The following is a 13,776-nucleotide window of genomic DNA, read 5'->3' on the forward strand; positions in this document are numbered from 1 at the left end:
AGATGAATTGACTGTTTGTTATTATGTTAGGTTTTGATAGGAAATGGTGACAGGAACTCAGAAGTGAAGCATGTTGTTTATGGAGTGTTAACAAGATATCTGCGATTTCTGCCAAAAACACACCAGGGCAGGGTGTGTATGAGAACAGAGGTGTTTGGAGTAGAAAAAATGTCAAGTGAGGGTGGAACTTATAATGTACTCTTGTATGCTTATGGAGATTAAAGCTCAGCATTTTTTTAAATGGGCCATCCATCAACCTCAAATCATGTTATGATTACCAGGAAAAAAAATTGTCACCAGAAGAAATGTAGCTCCCATTGCGGGCCTATGTTTTATGTAAAACATCCGGGAAATTGCCCTTGTGCGTTTGGAAGGAAACTTGTCGTGTTCATGTTGATATATTTGTTACCGTGAATTATCGTTGTTGATAGAAACCCTACGTAAGCTCAAACAGTCGAAAACCTCCCTTACTGGTTCAGTTGAGTTTTCGATTTCAAGCACCATGCGTGTAATGTCTGAACACCAGACTGGTCCTCGATGCAGGCGGATTCCACAAGAAAAACACACACAAACGTTTTCAAGCCGCCATCTTCCTTTTTATTGCACACCCCACAATGCCTTGGGGCTGGGATTGCACAGGCAACCCAGTTACAACCACTATAATGTGTTTCAGTAAAATAAACAACAAGAAAATTAAGGAAAAAAGTAAAGGTTTTTCTTTTAATTACTCAGTTTGGTGATCAAATTTGCCAACCTGGGGACATGTCTCTATCAGTCTTGTAGCAGGTGGTTAAAACTATCAATTATCAGTCTGAGTTTCTGGCCCCAAAATATTGTGGGATATATGAGCGGACAACTTAATATTATTGACTTATCTTTTCTGTTGACTTAATTTAGTTTTTGGATACTCTCAATACCTGACTGAGCTTAAGTCCTAATCAGACTTGAAGAATTATAATTATGGGAGAAAATGAACCAAACTATGTGACCAACATTGTTGTTTCAATATACTACTCATGAAGTATTTATTGGATTGACAACTAGGAATGTGGTTACTGGTAATTTGAGGTGGGATCCTTCAGATGCTGCAGAAGATATAATTGGAAAGATATGACGGCTAATAATTGTTGTTATTTTTATCTGTAGCTTGTGATAAGAAGGCCATTGGTTTGGCTGACGGTGGTAAAATTCCAGACAGCAGCTTCACAGCCACCTCAATACATAGCTGTAGGTATCAAGCTAAAAGTGGTCGATTGAATAAAAGTAAGGCATGGGCACCCAAGGATAATAACAATATCAATGACTACCTACAAATTGACCTGCTGTATGAGTATATCATCTGCGCAGTGGCTACTCAGGGAAATCCAGCATCTTATGTAGCAGAATGGACCACACAGTACAAGATAAATTTATCTCTTAATGATGCGACTTTTGACACCTACAAAGAAAACAACAATGACAAGGTCAGGCTACATGTATGTAATGTTCATGTACAGTCATATCAAATAGCTGACTTTGTTTTCGTTGCACTTGTTGAACGTTCTGAGTTAAGAGTGGGGTGCATGAGCGATGTTTCTTTTAATTGTCAAATTTCAGTCTTGATGCTAAAAGTTTCTTTTTGAATTGAATTTATACAAATGGCAATCTTAAAAAGCACAATCGGAGTATGACCTTATTCATACTCTGCATCCTGCAGCTAATTTTCAGTAATTCCAAGTGATCCTTTTAAATTTTTAGACTACTACATGTATAAAGAGGAGTGAGTTCCTCTATGTATGAGTGTATTAATGTCTCTCAAGGGGACAAGACGACGGTTGTAGAAATTGAACTTGCTAACCATCCTTTCTTTTATTAACACACCTGTGTTTGTTATAAACATTCAATTTATGGTTATCTTGTGTGAATTAGTGTGATTTATAAATAGGAAAGGAACTTTTTTTGGGTCATGCAGTGAATCACAAGGCCAGGATCTCTTTTAGTTGACTTTCTCCTTTCTTCCCTGTAACATTGTATTTCGTAGTCAGTAGATAGCATGTACATCTGTCTATGATTTCACATGAAGCTAAACACAGCCTATTCTGTCGTGAACTTAATTATAAATTAAAAAGTAATTGTGCATACAAGTGTTACTTTATCACACAAATGACTCTTCTGGAATAAGTACTTTGTAGGAAGGTCTGTGAGACACCATTGTAATCAACTTATTACACTTGAAAGGAATTTGAAAAATCATGAAAATACAATTATGGCCAGAGCTCAGGCAGCCGAAGAATACTGCCTGTATGTGATTTTGGGGTTTAAGATTGAATTTATTAACTTTTAAACCCCCCCCCCCCCCAGAAAAAAAAAAAAGAAAAAAAAAAACACAGAACTCTTGGGCTACCTGTGGTTACAGGCACATGAAGGGAGGAACTTAACTTGGCTGGAACTTCATCGGATCTCTGAGCACAAGTGTATTGACAGAGTTTCCTGGTGCTGAGTTTCATGGGAGAAACAAAGTGTCTAACTGAATTCATATATCCTATTTTATTACACGATTCGGGCTTTCAGAGGGCTAATAACTACAATCAACCAATCAAAATGCTCTATTGCCAGTCAATATTCTCTCAGTATTAGACCGGGCACTCTCCCAAATGGTCCCGAATGATACCGCACTTGTGTCCCTTTGAACTTCAGTTGTATAATAAATCTCTTATTAACCAAGCTTGTTTGAGACCATACTTGAAGAATATCAGCCGTTGGTCTTTTTGTACGGACCTCGGGCCGATATTCTCCCAGTATGGCCCTCGTGCTTGGTTAATAAGATATATATATATATATATATCGTCTGATATTTGTACTCGTCTTGGGCATTATTTGTACTTTATGAAACACATTTGGATAATAAAACTATATAATAGAAATTAAACTTCCGTAAATTCTGAATTCTCGTCGCCAACAAGTATGCCCATTCTGTGGGGAACAGAATGATTTGAGATAAAATCATTGGGCATAATCTCCTCTTTCCTATACCCTCAAGACCATAAGCGACCTATTTCAAAAATGGTAATTTACAATCCAGAAGCAACAGACTGTAAGAAAACAAAGTTATGTGTTTCAGAGTGCTAATGACATTTTTATCTGTCATAATTAGCTTGAAGTTAATGTCCATCAATGAACTGTTGATTTTAGTGGTTATACTTAACATGCTTAAAAGTTGAAAACAATCTTTTGGTATCTCTTTTTGTGCCACTAACTCTAGGTCTTTATTGGAAATACAGACAAAGACAGCACTGTTATCAACAGTCTTGATGAATTTGTAAGTGCAAGGTTCATCCGCTTTGTGCCAACACAATATCAAAAATGGAAAACCCTGAGAGTGGAAGTATATGGAGTACCTCTAAGTACAGGTAATCATGCATTTGACCACTTGTTTCCTGTTGAGTCAAAAACAAAATTATTGTGTAAGTTATTGGCCAAAGGGGAGCTACAAAGTAGATGAATATGATACGTACACTGTGTTCTATGATGCTTATTCCATTGCCATAGTTAACTGGTTCAGCAAAGTTTTAAAGTTGGACAGAAGAAAATTTGGAAAGCAACTTCTCACAGGTGTTGATATCTACCTGAGATATTGTATCGTCGTCGATGGTATCCTATTCTCAGTGACTGCATGGAACAAATTATCTCATGATATATAACCATAAAGGTAATTATTTGACCATTTTTTTTCTTGAAGATCGACAAAAACCAAATTATTGTTAAATCTATTCGCCAATGGAAACCTAAGTATCTTCCAGTGGTCACTGATTCTGTTTAACTGACTCAGTAAAGTTTGGAGCTGGACATATTAAATCTACAGATACATATATCTTATTAGACGTTTTGTTGTGTAGTATCGCTGAGTATTTTTACGAGTTGTTCCGTATTTTGACGAGCCCGTAGGGCGAGTCAAAATACAAAGAATGATAAGTTATTTCTTATCCAACACGCCAAACTGTTATTTCAGTGCGGGCGGATTTCGCGAATATTTATTTACGGGGAGTACGTGACAGAAGTATGCGAAGCGGAACGGATCGGCGCGTTGTCGTGTTGCTGTATCTTCAATAAATGAAGAAATTTCCAGGTCGTCTAGCTGTTTTTCTTTGTTCTATTCATCTAATAAACTTCGATGTATATTTGCCAGCCATTCTGACTCTTCGTCGTCGGAAATACAACTCTTCGCTTGCGCGATGCGAGAAAACCTGTTTAATCGGTACTCTAGAGAACAAATACCGCGTGATATTTGTACTCGTCTATGGCGTTATTTGTACTCTACGAAGTGTAGTTGGATAGTAAATAAAGATATTGATGCTGCTTAACCCGAAATGTTGTGTCTGTGTTACGTGTTCGAACGTTTTGAGGAAAGGTTGTTCGTGAACTAAACTGAACGCAGGGTTGTCGGAACAACAACAAGAAGATTTATTCGAAAATGAACGTAATTTCCACAAGTTAAACTCTAAGCAACTCGTACTCGACAAACTTACACGGCCTCCGCCAACTTGAATAAATACAGCTCTTGTCACGCTTGACTAAACACGGCTAACTCCAACTCTGTTCGCTTGTGAAAGATTAGTTGAAACTTCGCTAGGACTCGTCTACTTATATACTCTTACAATAAGCTTCTAGAATTCTCTGAATTAGTAATAGTTCTAATTATAGAAGGATTACAAAATACACCGATTTAGAAACGCTCACGTAAGAACCTAAAAATAAACAAACAACGAACTCTCGCGAAGCCTCTAGAATGTAGCGCTAGTCACGCAATACTATTTTTCGTAACATAACCCCCTTCTAGAAGAAATTTCCTAAATTTATCCTAAGTAAGAAAAATTGCGAAATAAGGTGCAGTTCAATGTTAGCAAACTTAATCCTCTACACGACTCAAGTAATCTGCTCCAACGTTCTCTGAGCCTTTAATGGCTTCAACTCTGAATGAATAGCTTTGCAAAAACATAGCCCAACGCATAAGGCGTCCGTTGTTAAACTTAGCACTGCTCATATACTTTAAGGGTTCATGGTCCGTCTGAAGAACAAAAGAAACTCCGTACAGATAGAGATGAAATCTCTTGATACTCCATACAATTGCTAGACATTCCTTCTCAATTGTAGAATAGTTCCTTTCTGCACCTGTCAATTTCTTGCTTGCGTAGCAAACAGGGAATAACTTCTCATTATGTTTCTGCATTAATACTGTACCGATTCCACTGTTGGAGGCGTCCGTCCTTAAGAAATAGGTTTTAGCTGGATCGGGGAGCCGTAGAATAGGCTCGCTTGTTAGGTAAGACTTGATTGTTCGGTAGACTTTCTCTTGGGCTTCACTCCACTCAACTTTATTAGGTTGGCCTTTCCGCGTAAGGTCAGATAGGGGCGCTGCAATCGCTGCAAAGTTGGGAATAAAATCTCTGTAGTATCCTGCTAGACCCATAAATGATCGCACCTGTTTCTTTGTGCTTGGTCTTGGGGCATCTTTAATTTTCTCCACATTATCCTGATGTAGACCAATCATTCCTTGCTCTAGTCGGTGGCCTAGGAAATCCACACTGTTTACACCGAATAGGCACTTAGTAGGTCTAATAGTGAACCCCGCTTGTACAAGGCGTAAAAATAGCTCTCTTAGGGCTCCAATATGTTCTTCCCACGTACGGGTGTGAACCAATATATCATCCCAATAGAAATCAACGTTGGCTAAATCTTTTAGCAACTTCTTCATTGCACGCTTCAGTGTTGCTGCCGAGTTGGTCATTCCGAACGGCATCTTCAGGAACTCGTACGATCCATCGGGTGTTACGAACGCCGTTTTCTGTATGTCCTCTTCCGGTATTTTTATCTGCCAATATCCCTTGCTTAGGTCAATCTTTGAGTAGAACTTGTCTCCACTAAGCTTCTGGAACAAATGTTCGGCGGTTGGCATAGGTTCGGGGTCAAATACAGTTAGTTTGTTTAGTTTCCGATAATCAACGCACACACGGTTTGTGTTGTCTTTTTTCTTCACTACTACCACAGGTGATGCATACGGAGAACTGGACTCCCTAATAACTCCCATTTTGATCATGTCGACAATATCTCTTCTCAGCGACTCTCTGATGCTGTAAGGCACTGGGTAAGGTCTTGATCTAACCGGTTCGTCTGAAACGAGTTTGATATGATGCTGAACGAGATCTGTAGCACCTGGTGCTTCAGTGAACAAATTCGCGAACTGTTTAGCCAGATCCGTAAATTCATTGCGTTGCTCATTCGTCAGATTTGGTCCGGTTTTAACATCCTCGATCGATTCTTTTGCTACATATCCACCAAGCTCTAAGAAATCAAGGTTTTCTTCTTCTGCTTCATCTGCTTCAACTGCACAGTTGACAGCATCGTCTACACACGAAGCGCCTACTCCACCAGCTAATGCTCTTTCGGCTGTGGTCTCCTCTCGCTCAAAATACTTTTTAAGTAGATTAGCGTGGTAAACTTTCTCCTTGCCTTTTACTTTCACCTTGTAGTCATTGAGACCTACCACAGAACTAACTTCAAAGGGGCCCTTCCACTGCATAAGTAGCTTGTTGTGGTCGGTAGGTAGCAGTATAAGCACTTTCTCACCTGACTGGAACTTCCTAACTTTGGCCTTTCGGTCGTAATAGTGCTTTCCTTTCTGCTGGGCTTTCTCCAGTTCACTATGGGCGAGTTTAAGAGTATCTTCTAACTTCTCTCGTAATTCGAAAACGTATTGGTAACTGTTCTTTACCTCAGGCTCGTCAACTTCTTTCGTCCACAGCTGTTTGAGTATAGCCATTGGTCCTCTGACAGCTCTTCCATATAACAACTCAAACGGTGAAAAACCGGTGGACTCTTGGGGAACTTCACGATAAGCGAACAACAGCGGATTTATATAGCGATGCCACTGCCTTGGCTGCTCACTACACAGTCTCTTCAACATAGACTTCATTGTTCCATTGAACTTCTCCGTTAAGCCGTTACACATCGGGTGATAGGGTGTTGTTGTAAGCTGTTTAATGCTGAGTAGACGGGTGACTTCTCTCATGCAGTCAGAAACAAACTGCGTACCGAGATCACTCAAGATTTCTTCGGGTATTCCTAGACGGCTGAAAATATCTACCAATGCCTCTGCTACAGTCTCTGTGTCAATGTTCTTTAGCGGCACAGCCTCTGGGTAGCGAGTCGAAAAATCTACCAGCGTCAATATATATCTGTGTCCTTCTTCACTCGGGGGACTTATAGGGCCAACAAGATCTATTGCTACTCTCTTAAAGGGTTTATCAATCAATGGCATCTTCTCTAACGGTACTTTTGGTACTGATCCTTTACTTACGGTTTTCTGACAAACGTCGCAGGACTTGCAAAATCGAGTCACGTCACCTTGAATTCCAGGCCAGTAAAACGCACTCTGGATCTTGTCCGTTGTTTTCTTTATACCCATGTGTCCGCCCATGATCGATCCGTGAGCTACTTGCATTATGGAGCGTCTCAACTTTCCAGGTACCATAACTTGTTTAAGTGGCTTACCACCATTTACATAGGGATGCTGGTACAAGCGGTACAGTACTCCGGATTTTTCTTCAAAGGAAATCTCCGCCTGACCCTTCACTAGTACACCGTCTCGATCCCAATACTTACGTAGGCTCTCATCTTCTCGCTGCATCTGTTTGAGCTTCTCTTTATCCACAATAGGGTTTTCACGGGTACTAGGCACTCTCAAAGTGGTGCGTTCATCCTTTTTCTTAGCTTGACTTCGGGTCGTTACCGCACAAGCCTCTTGCCAACTGGGATCTGGATTTTTTGCGTCCCTTGCATCACGTACATTACCAATAATTAGGTCGTAGATAGGATCTGAAAGGCACTGCACTTCTACATGACCCTTGAGATAAGGCGTATCAACATAAATTCTTGCTATAGGCACTTTCCTCGCTGTGTTGTCTATAAGCAGCATGACGTTAAAATCTCCGGTGAACTGATCCTCGCTAACAAGGTTCTTCCTGACTACAACTCCACTGCAACCGGTATCTCTTAAAACGTCAACAGTCTTCTCTCCTACTCTGCCTTTTACAACTGGCATCTTACTTCTTACTCCAGATAAGGGTTCAACACAGGCATTACTTAGCAACGGGACTTTCTTGCCACAGGCCAACAGAAGCTGATCATTTTGAATACACGACTTAACTTCCTCAGGGGTAGCGTTAAGATCTGGTGACTTAACCAAACAGCCAGCACTAACTTGACCACGTTGCACAAGATTACTATCTTTACCTTGATTTCCTGACTTCCGTCCACTCGATCGACAGTTCCTCGCCTCATGACCTCGCCTGCCACATAGGAAACATTTTCTTACTAGAGCTGGACAGTTAATCGCTTTGTGTCCGTGGGCATTACATTTGTAACACTGGGGAGCTGTTGTCTCACTCTGTGAATTCTTTGTTTCCTCCGTTTTGGATGGCCTCTTGGTCGCGGAACTAAACAACTGCTTTCCATGTGCTTCCAAGTATTGATCGGCGATTTTCGCTATCTGGTCAAGCGTTTCCGGGGCTCTTTCACGAAGGTGAGTAGCTAACTCCTTTGGGCAGGAGTCAATAAACTGTTCTTCCACAATTAAGTCTTTCAGGCCTTCAAAGGACTGTTCAGTGTGTGACAGTTGCAACCACCGCAACAAGTATCTCTCCAGCCGCACTATAAACTGTTCTGGACTCTCATCGACTTCCGGCTTCGATGTTCTAAATTTACGGCGATATCCGTCCTCCGTAAGGTCATATCTCTTCATCAAAGCTAGCTTCACCCGGTCATAATCTTGGGCTGCCTCCTCAGATAACCGCGAATAAACTTCTAGTGCACGTCCAGACAAAAGAGCACTAAGTTTCGAAGCCCATCCTGTTTTCTCCCACTTAGCTGTCGCTGCAAATCTCTCAAATCTCTGTAAATAAGCATCCAAGTCGTCCTTGCCATCGATGAATGAGGGAAGCTTGGGTGCCTTGGCCCTATCCTCTCTTACTTCAGGACGCCCGTCAGCATTCTGCACGGCCAAACGTGCAATCTCCAACTCATGTTCTCTTTTTGCCGCTTCAATACTCTCTCTCTGTTTCAACAGCTCGGCTTCCATCTCCAATTTTCTTAGTTCGCGTTCTTGTCGCCTAGTTTCTCTCTCTTCGTCTTCTTTTCTGCGTCTTTCCTCCTTCTCTTCCTCTTCCTTTCTTTTATTCTCTTCAAGCATTCGACGTCTCTCTTCCTTTTCTTCTTCTCTCTCTTCCCGTTCCCTTCTTCGTTCTTCTTCAAGCAGTCTGCGTTTCTCTTCTTTTTCTTCCTCGTCTCTCACAAACTCAAGGAGCTTTTCTCCTTCCAAACCAAATTCTTTTCCCATCTGCAAAAGCTTTTCCATTTCCAAAGCGGTGTTTCACAGGAAAACCACAATACACTCTCTTGTACGGTTCTTCTTACTTTTTCTGTAACTCCTTCTTGAATTGTCCTTTCCTGGTTTCTGTAGTCGGTAAACAAATGAATTCCTCTCCCGGACAGGCCCCCAATGTTACGTGTTCGAACGTTTTGAGGAAAGGTTGTTCGTGAACTAAACTGAACGCAGGGTTGTCGGAACAACAACAAGAAGATTTATTCGAAAATGAACGTAATTTCCACAAGTTAAACTCTAAGCAACTCGTACTCGACAAACTTACACGGCCTCCGCCAACTTGAATAAATACAGCTCTTGTCACGCTTGACTAAACACGGCTAACTCCAACTCTGTTCGCTTGTGAAAGATTAGTTGAAACTTCGCTAGGACTCGTCTACTTATATACTCTTACAATAAGCTTCTAGAATTCTCTGAATTAGTAATAGTTCTAATTATAGAAGGATTACAAAATACACCGATTTAGAAACGCTCACGTAAGAACCTAAAAATAAACAAACAACGAACTCTCGCGAAGCCTCTAGAATGTAGCGCTAGTCACGCAATACTATTTTTCGTAACAGTCTGCTATTCTCTGAACCTTTGTACCAGTGAGCAGCTGTGCACATGTAACAAATGATGCCATAATATAATAATAAAAAAACTTCCTATTGCACTGAATTGTATAATTATATTAAATAGCTAGTTGGATTTTAACAAAGCTAGGGCTCGACACTAACGGTGGCCGACTAGCCATAGACTAGTAGAAATTCAGTTTTGGCTAGTGGATTTCGGTTTCCACTAGCCTGTTAGTTTGGCTGGTAAGTGAACTGACATTGTCGTAGCATCTAAGATGTCACCAGCCACTTGGCTAGTAGGTTGAAAAGTTGGTGTCGAGCCCTGAAAGTGGTTTCAGAAAAAAGACAGCAGTCTTTATTGTTCATGTCTATGTAAAAGTAAGATGTTACAGAAAAATTACGAACTTAAGCATACACAAAGGATGAGTACTTAGTTTTGAATGGCCCTTGCGGTGAGTTCTGAACTGACGAACAAGTATGCTCTTGGCTGTCATGTGTATCGTTGTTGTGTAAGTGTGAAATTAAATATGAGAGCTTAAAGTTCTGGAGATAAATGTCTCCTCAGTATACAGCAATTCTGAGAAGCAGCTCATTGATGAAGACAAGCAAAAACTACAAACTTAGGGATGACCAACTTTGCAGTTACTGTCAAGGTACTCTAATGGCGGTCATTTTAATAGTTAACCAGGTAATATTAAATATTTAACGCTAATGGAGTTTATGTTGTCAATTACTCAACAATTGTCACTTGATTTCTTTTTTTTTTTTTCAGTCCCATCACAACCTCCTGCTTCCTTCAACTTGGCTGCAAGGTCCTCTACCAGCATTACAGCTTATTGGCAGTTACCACCATTATTTTTCGGAATAATCAAAGGATTTAAACTGTTTTACAGAGAGAAGGGCTCCACAGGGTCTTTTGCTTTCTTGAATATTACCAGTGGATCAACATTAGGCAGACTTGTAACTGGGCTTGATAAATACAAAGAATATGAATTTCAAGTCCAGGCCTACACATCTGATGGTGATGGACCAAAAAGTTCTGTTGAGGTGGCAAGAACAATGGAAGATGGTATGTGATAGTCTAGAGATAATGAAAAGATTTGTGAACCTTGTTTTGTGAATTTTTCCATCGTTACTAAGCGTTTCCTGACAATGAGACACCAAACACATGATAAGACTAAACAACTACATGGTTTGGAATCAAGTGATTACTATACGAAAATGCAACAGCATTAATAATTATTCATGTAGCATGAAGTTTTTACACAATTTATAGGTAATTACACAAATCAAAACACTACTGTCCAATTGTAGCTCCTTCACGACCTCCATCTAATTTCAATGTCATTGGCTATATTTTCTTTAGAATTTGTTCGTGAGTGTCATTGTTAATAACGATAAAAAAAAACATAATGAAACAGCGACAGCACAGATATACTAAGTCAAGTATGTGTTGCTCATTGGAACAGACATCCTACGAATAGAAGTGAAATATCATCCGATTCATGTTTACTTTAATTAAGAACACTTTCAAATAAGGCATATTAGACTGTATGCCTAATATATAGTGTGCATGCAGCAATTTCAACAGACTCAGCTTAGAGCACGTCAATTTATCCCTTACGGTGCAGAAAGTCTTGAGTCTGATTTGGGAATTTCTGACAATGCGCTTGCCTGGTTTAAATCGTATCTATCTGACCGGACGCAGCGCGTTTCTGTAAATGGTAGTCTCTCAGATCAATTTCCTTTAAAATAATAATAATAATGATGATGATAATAATAATAATAATGATAATAATAAGAATATTTATACAATTTATACAATTTCCTTTAAAATAATAATAATAATGATGATGATAATAATAATAATAATAATAATAATAATAATAATTATACAGGATAACCCCTTCAGTGTACTAAGCACTGGTGTCAATGGGGGTCCTGTTATTAAAATACTTAATTAAAAAATACAAAAAGTCTAAAAGGTAAAAAGCACTAAGAAAAACTGTTGCATGGCCGACATCAATAAAAGGAGATGTACATCTACATGAAAACATCTAATAATTGAGGAAAAAGTCTTTCGTGACCCTTGAGAATTCATTATTGGAATGCTTTGTTTTAATATGGCGAGGGAGACCGTTAAATTCCCTCGCGCCTGTAAAATAAAAAGATTTCTTGGCGAACTGAAGGTTGACTTTTGGAAGATGAATGTCATTACGGCGTCTAGTCGCAAACGTGTGTATAGAAGTATTTAAATTAAAATAGTGATTCAGATAAGGCGGTACCAAGCCATCAAGGTATTTTCTAGCTAAGAAGACAATATGAAGTTTTCGTCTATCAATCAAGGGTACTAGACCCAAAGTAGCATTCAGCTCTTTAGTATCGAGACCAGAATTTGGAAAAATTAACTTTGCAGCTCTATGCTGTAAGCGCTCGAGTACATCAGAATTAGCTTTACCACAGCCGTGCCAGGCCACATCACAGTAATCAAAAACAGGTAAAACCATTGTCTTGTAAAGGCGTTCTGCAGCAGCCATGGGAATGGAAATTCTCAGACGCCTAAAAGCACCCAATTTCCTTGAGACCTTATTGACCACGCGCTCAATATGGTTGTTAAAATTGACTCAAGTGCTGATCAATTACAACGCCAAGATATTTGAAAGACTCGGATTTTTTCCAGGAAGATCCATTGCAGAATAAGCTTATACTATCCTCCCGCTTAAGCCGTTGATGCAGGCCACATATCACATATTCAGTCGTGCTCATATTAAAAAAAAAGCTTATTTTCTTCCATCCACGAAGAAATACGGTTGGTATCGTTGTTTAGGCTTGCTTCTAACTCAATGGCAGTTTTAGCGGTAAAAAATAACACTGCATGGTCTGCATAAAGAAGAACTTGCGAGAAGCAGATGCAGGAGGGCATGTCGTTTATGTACAATATAAAGAGCAGGGGCCCCAAAATTGACCCTGGAGGGACGCCAGAAGTTATATCCAGGGGCGAGGAGAGAGCTTTGTCGACCTCTACGCACTGGGAACGGCCTAGCAAATAGCTAGAAAACCAAACAAGAGTCCTGTTACATATGCCATATCTAAACAAGGTGTTCCTCAAGGATCATGCTTGGGCCCTGTGCTTTTCACTATCTACACGCGCAAACTGTTTCAGATTGTTGAACGCCATCCTCCACAAGTTCACTGCTACGCGGACGACACACAGTTGTATGTATCATTCAGCCCTTATTGATCCGTGGATGCTGATTTTGCCATCAAGTCCATGACTGACTGTATCAATGACATTCGGAGTTGGACGATTTCAGATAATCTTATGTTAAACGATAACAAAACAGAATTTTTAATTATAGGTACCAGGCAACAGCTGGCCAAGGTTAACATCAATTGCATTAGGGTTGGGTCGATTGATGTTTGTCCGGTAACAGTAGCTAGAAACCTAGGCTCATGGTTTGATGAGCGGCTTACTATGTCAACTCATGTTAGCAAGTTATGTGGTGCTGCCTTTTATCATTTGCATAATATCAAACGCATTCGCAAATATTTGTCTCGAGAATCGACAGAAATGCTTGTCCATGCATTTATTACATCTCGTGTTGATTATTGTAACAGTCTTTTGTATGGGCTGCCCAACTACCAGCTTCACAAATTGTAGAGAGTTTTGAATGCCTCTGCCAGGTTAGTTTGTAATGCATCTAGGTTTTGTCATGTCTCACTCCTTCTTCGCGGTCTGCATTGGCTTCCTGTTAAAGCCGGATAGAATTTAAGATTCTGCTTATTACGTTCAAAGCAATTCAC

The 13,776-nt window shown here is 39.9% G+C and overlaps 2 protein-coding genes across 2 annotated transcripts in view; one reads left to right on the top strand and one right to left on the bottom strand.

Moving 5' to 3' along the window:
- LOC111324013 (uncharacterized) overlaps window positions 1-13,776 on the top strand; it is an 84,293-nt gene that overhangs the window by 61,402 nt on the left and 9,115 nt on the right. The window contains 4 exon segments of the mRNA XM_088737371.1: window positions 31-175; window positions 1,147-1,463; window positions 3,242-3,389; window positions 10,745-11,041. Coding sequence (XP_088593497.1) covers window positions 31-175; window positions 1,147-1,463; window positions 3,242-3,389; window positions 10,745-11,041 — 907 coding nt within the window.
- LOC148719773 (uncharacterized) lies at window positions 4,417-9,948 on the bottom strand. The gene has a single exon (XM_088737397.1). It carries the CDS (start codon window positions 9,386-9,388, stop codon window positions 4,886-4,888), a length of 4,503 nt encoding a protein of 1,500 aa, XP_088593523.1. The 5' UTR covers window positions 9,389-9,948; the 3' UTR covers window positions 4,417-4,885.

The sequence above is a fragment of the Stylophora pistillata genome, chromosome 11 (assembly GCF_964205215.1).
Source record: "Stylophora pistillata chromosome 11, jaStyPist1.2, whole genome shotgun sequence".
Classification (NCBI taxonomy): Eukaryota; Metazoa; Cnidaria; class Anthozoa; order Scleractinia; family Pocilloporidae; genus Stylophora; species Stylophora pistillata.

What these genes read in the sequence shown, in the direction of transcription:
- LOC148719773 (XM_088737397.1), bottom strand. Translation starts at nt 9,388, where the DNA reads ATGGAAAAGCTTTTGCAGATGGGAAAAGAATTTGGTTTGGAAGGAGAA.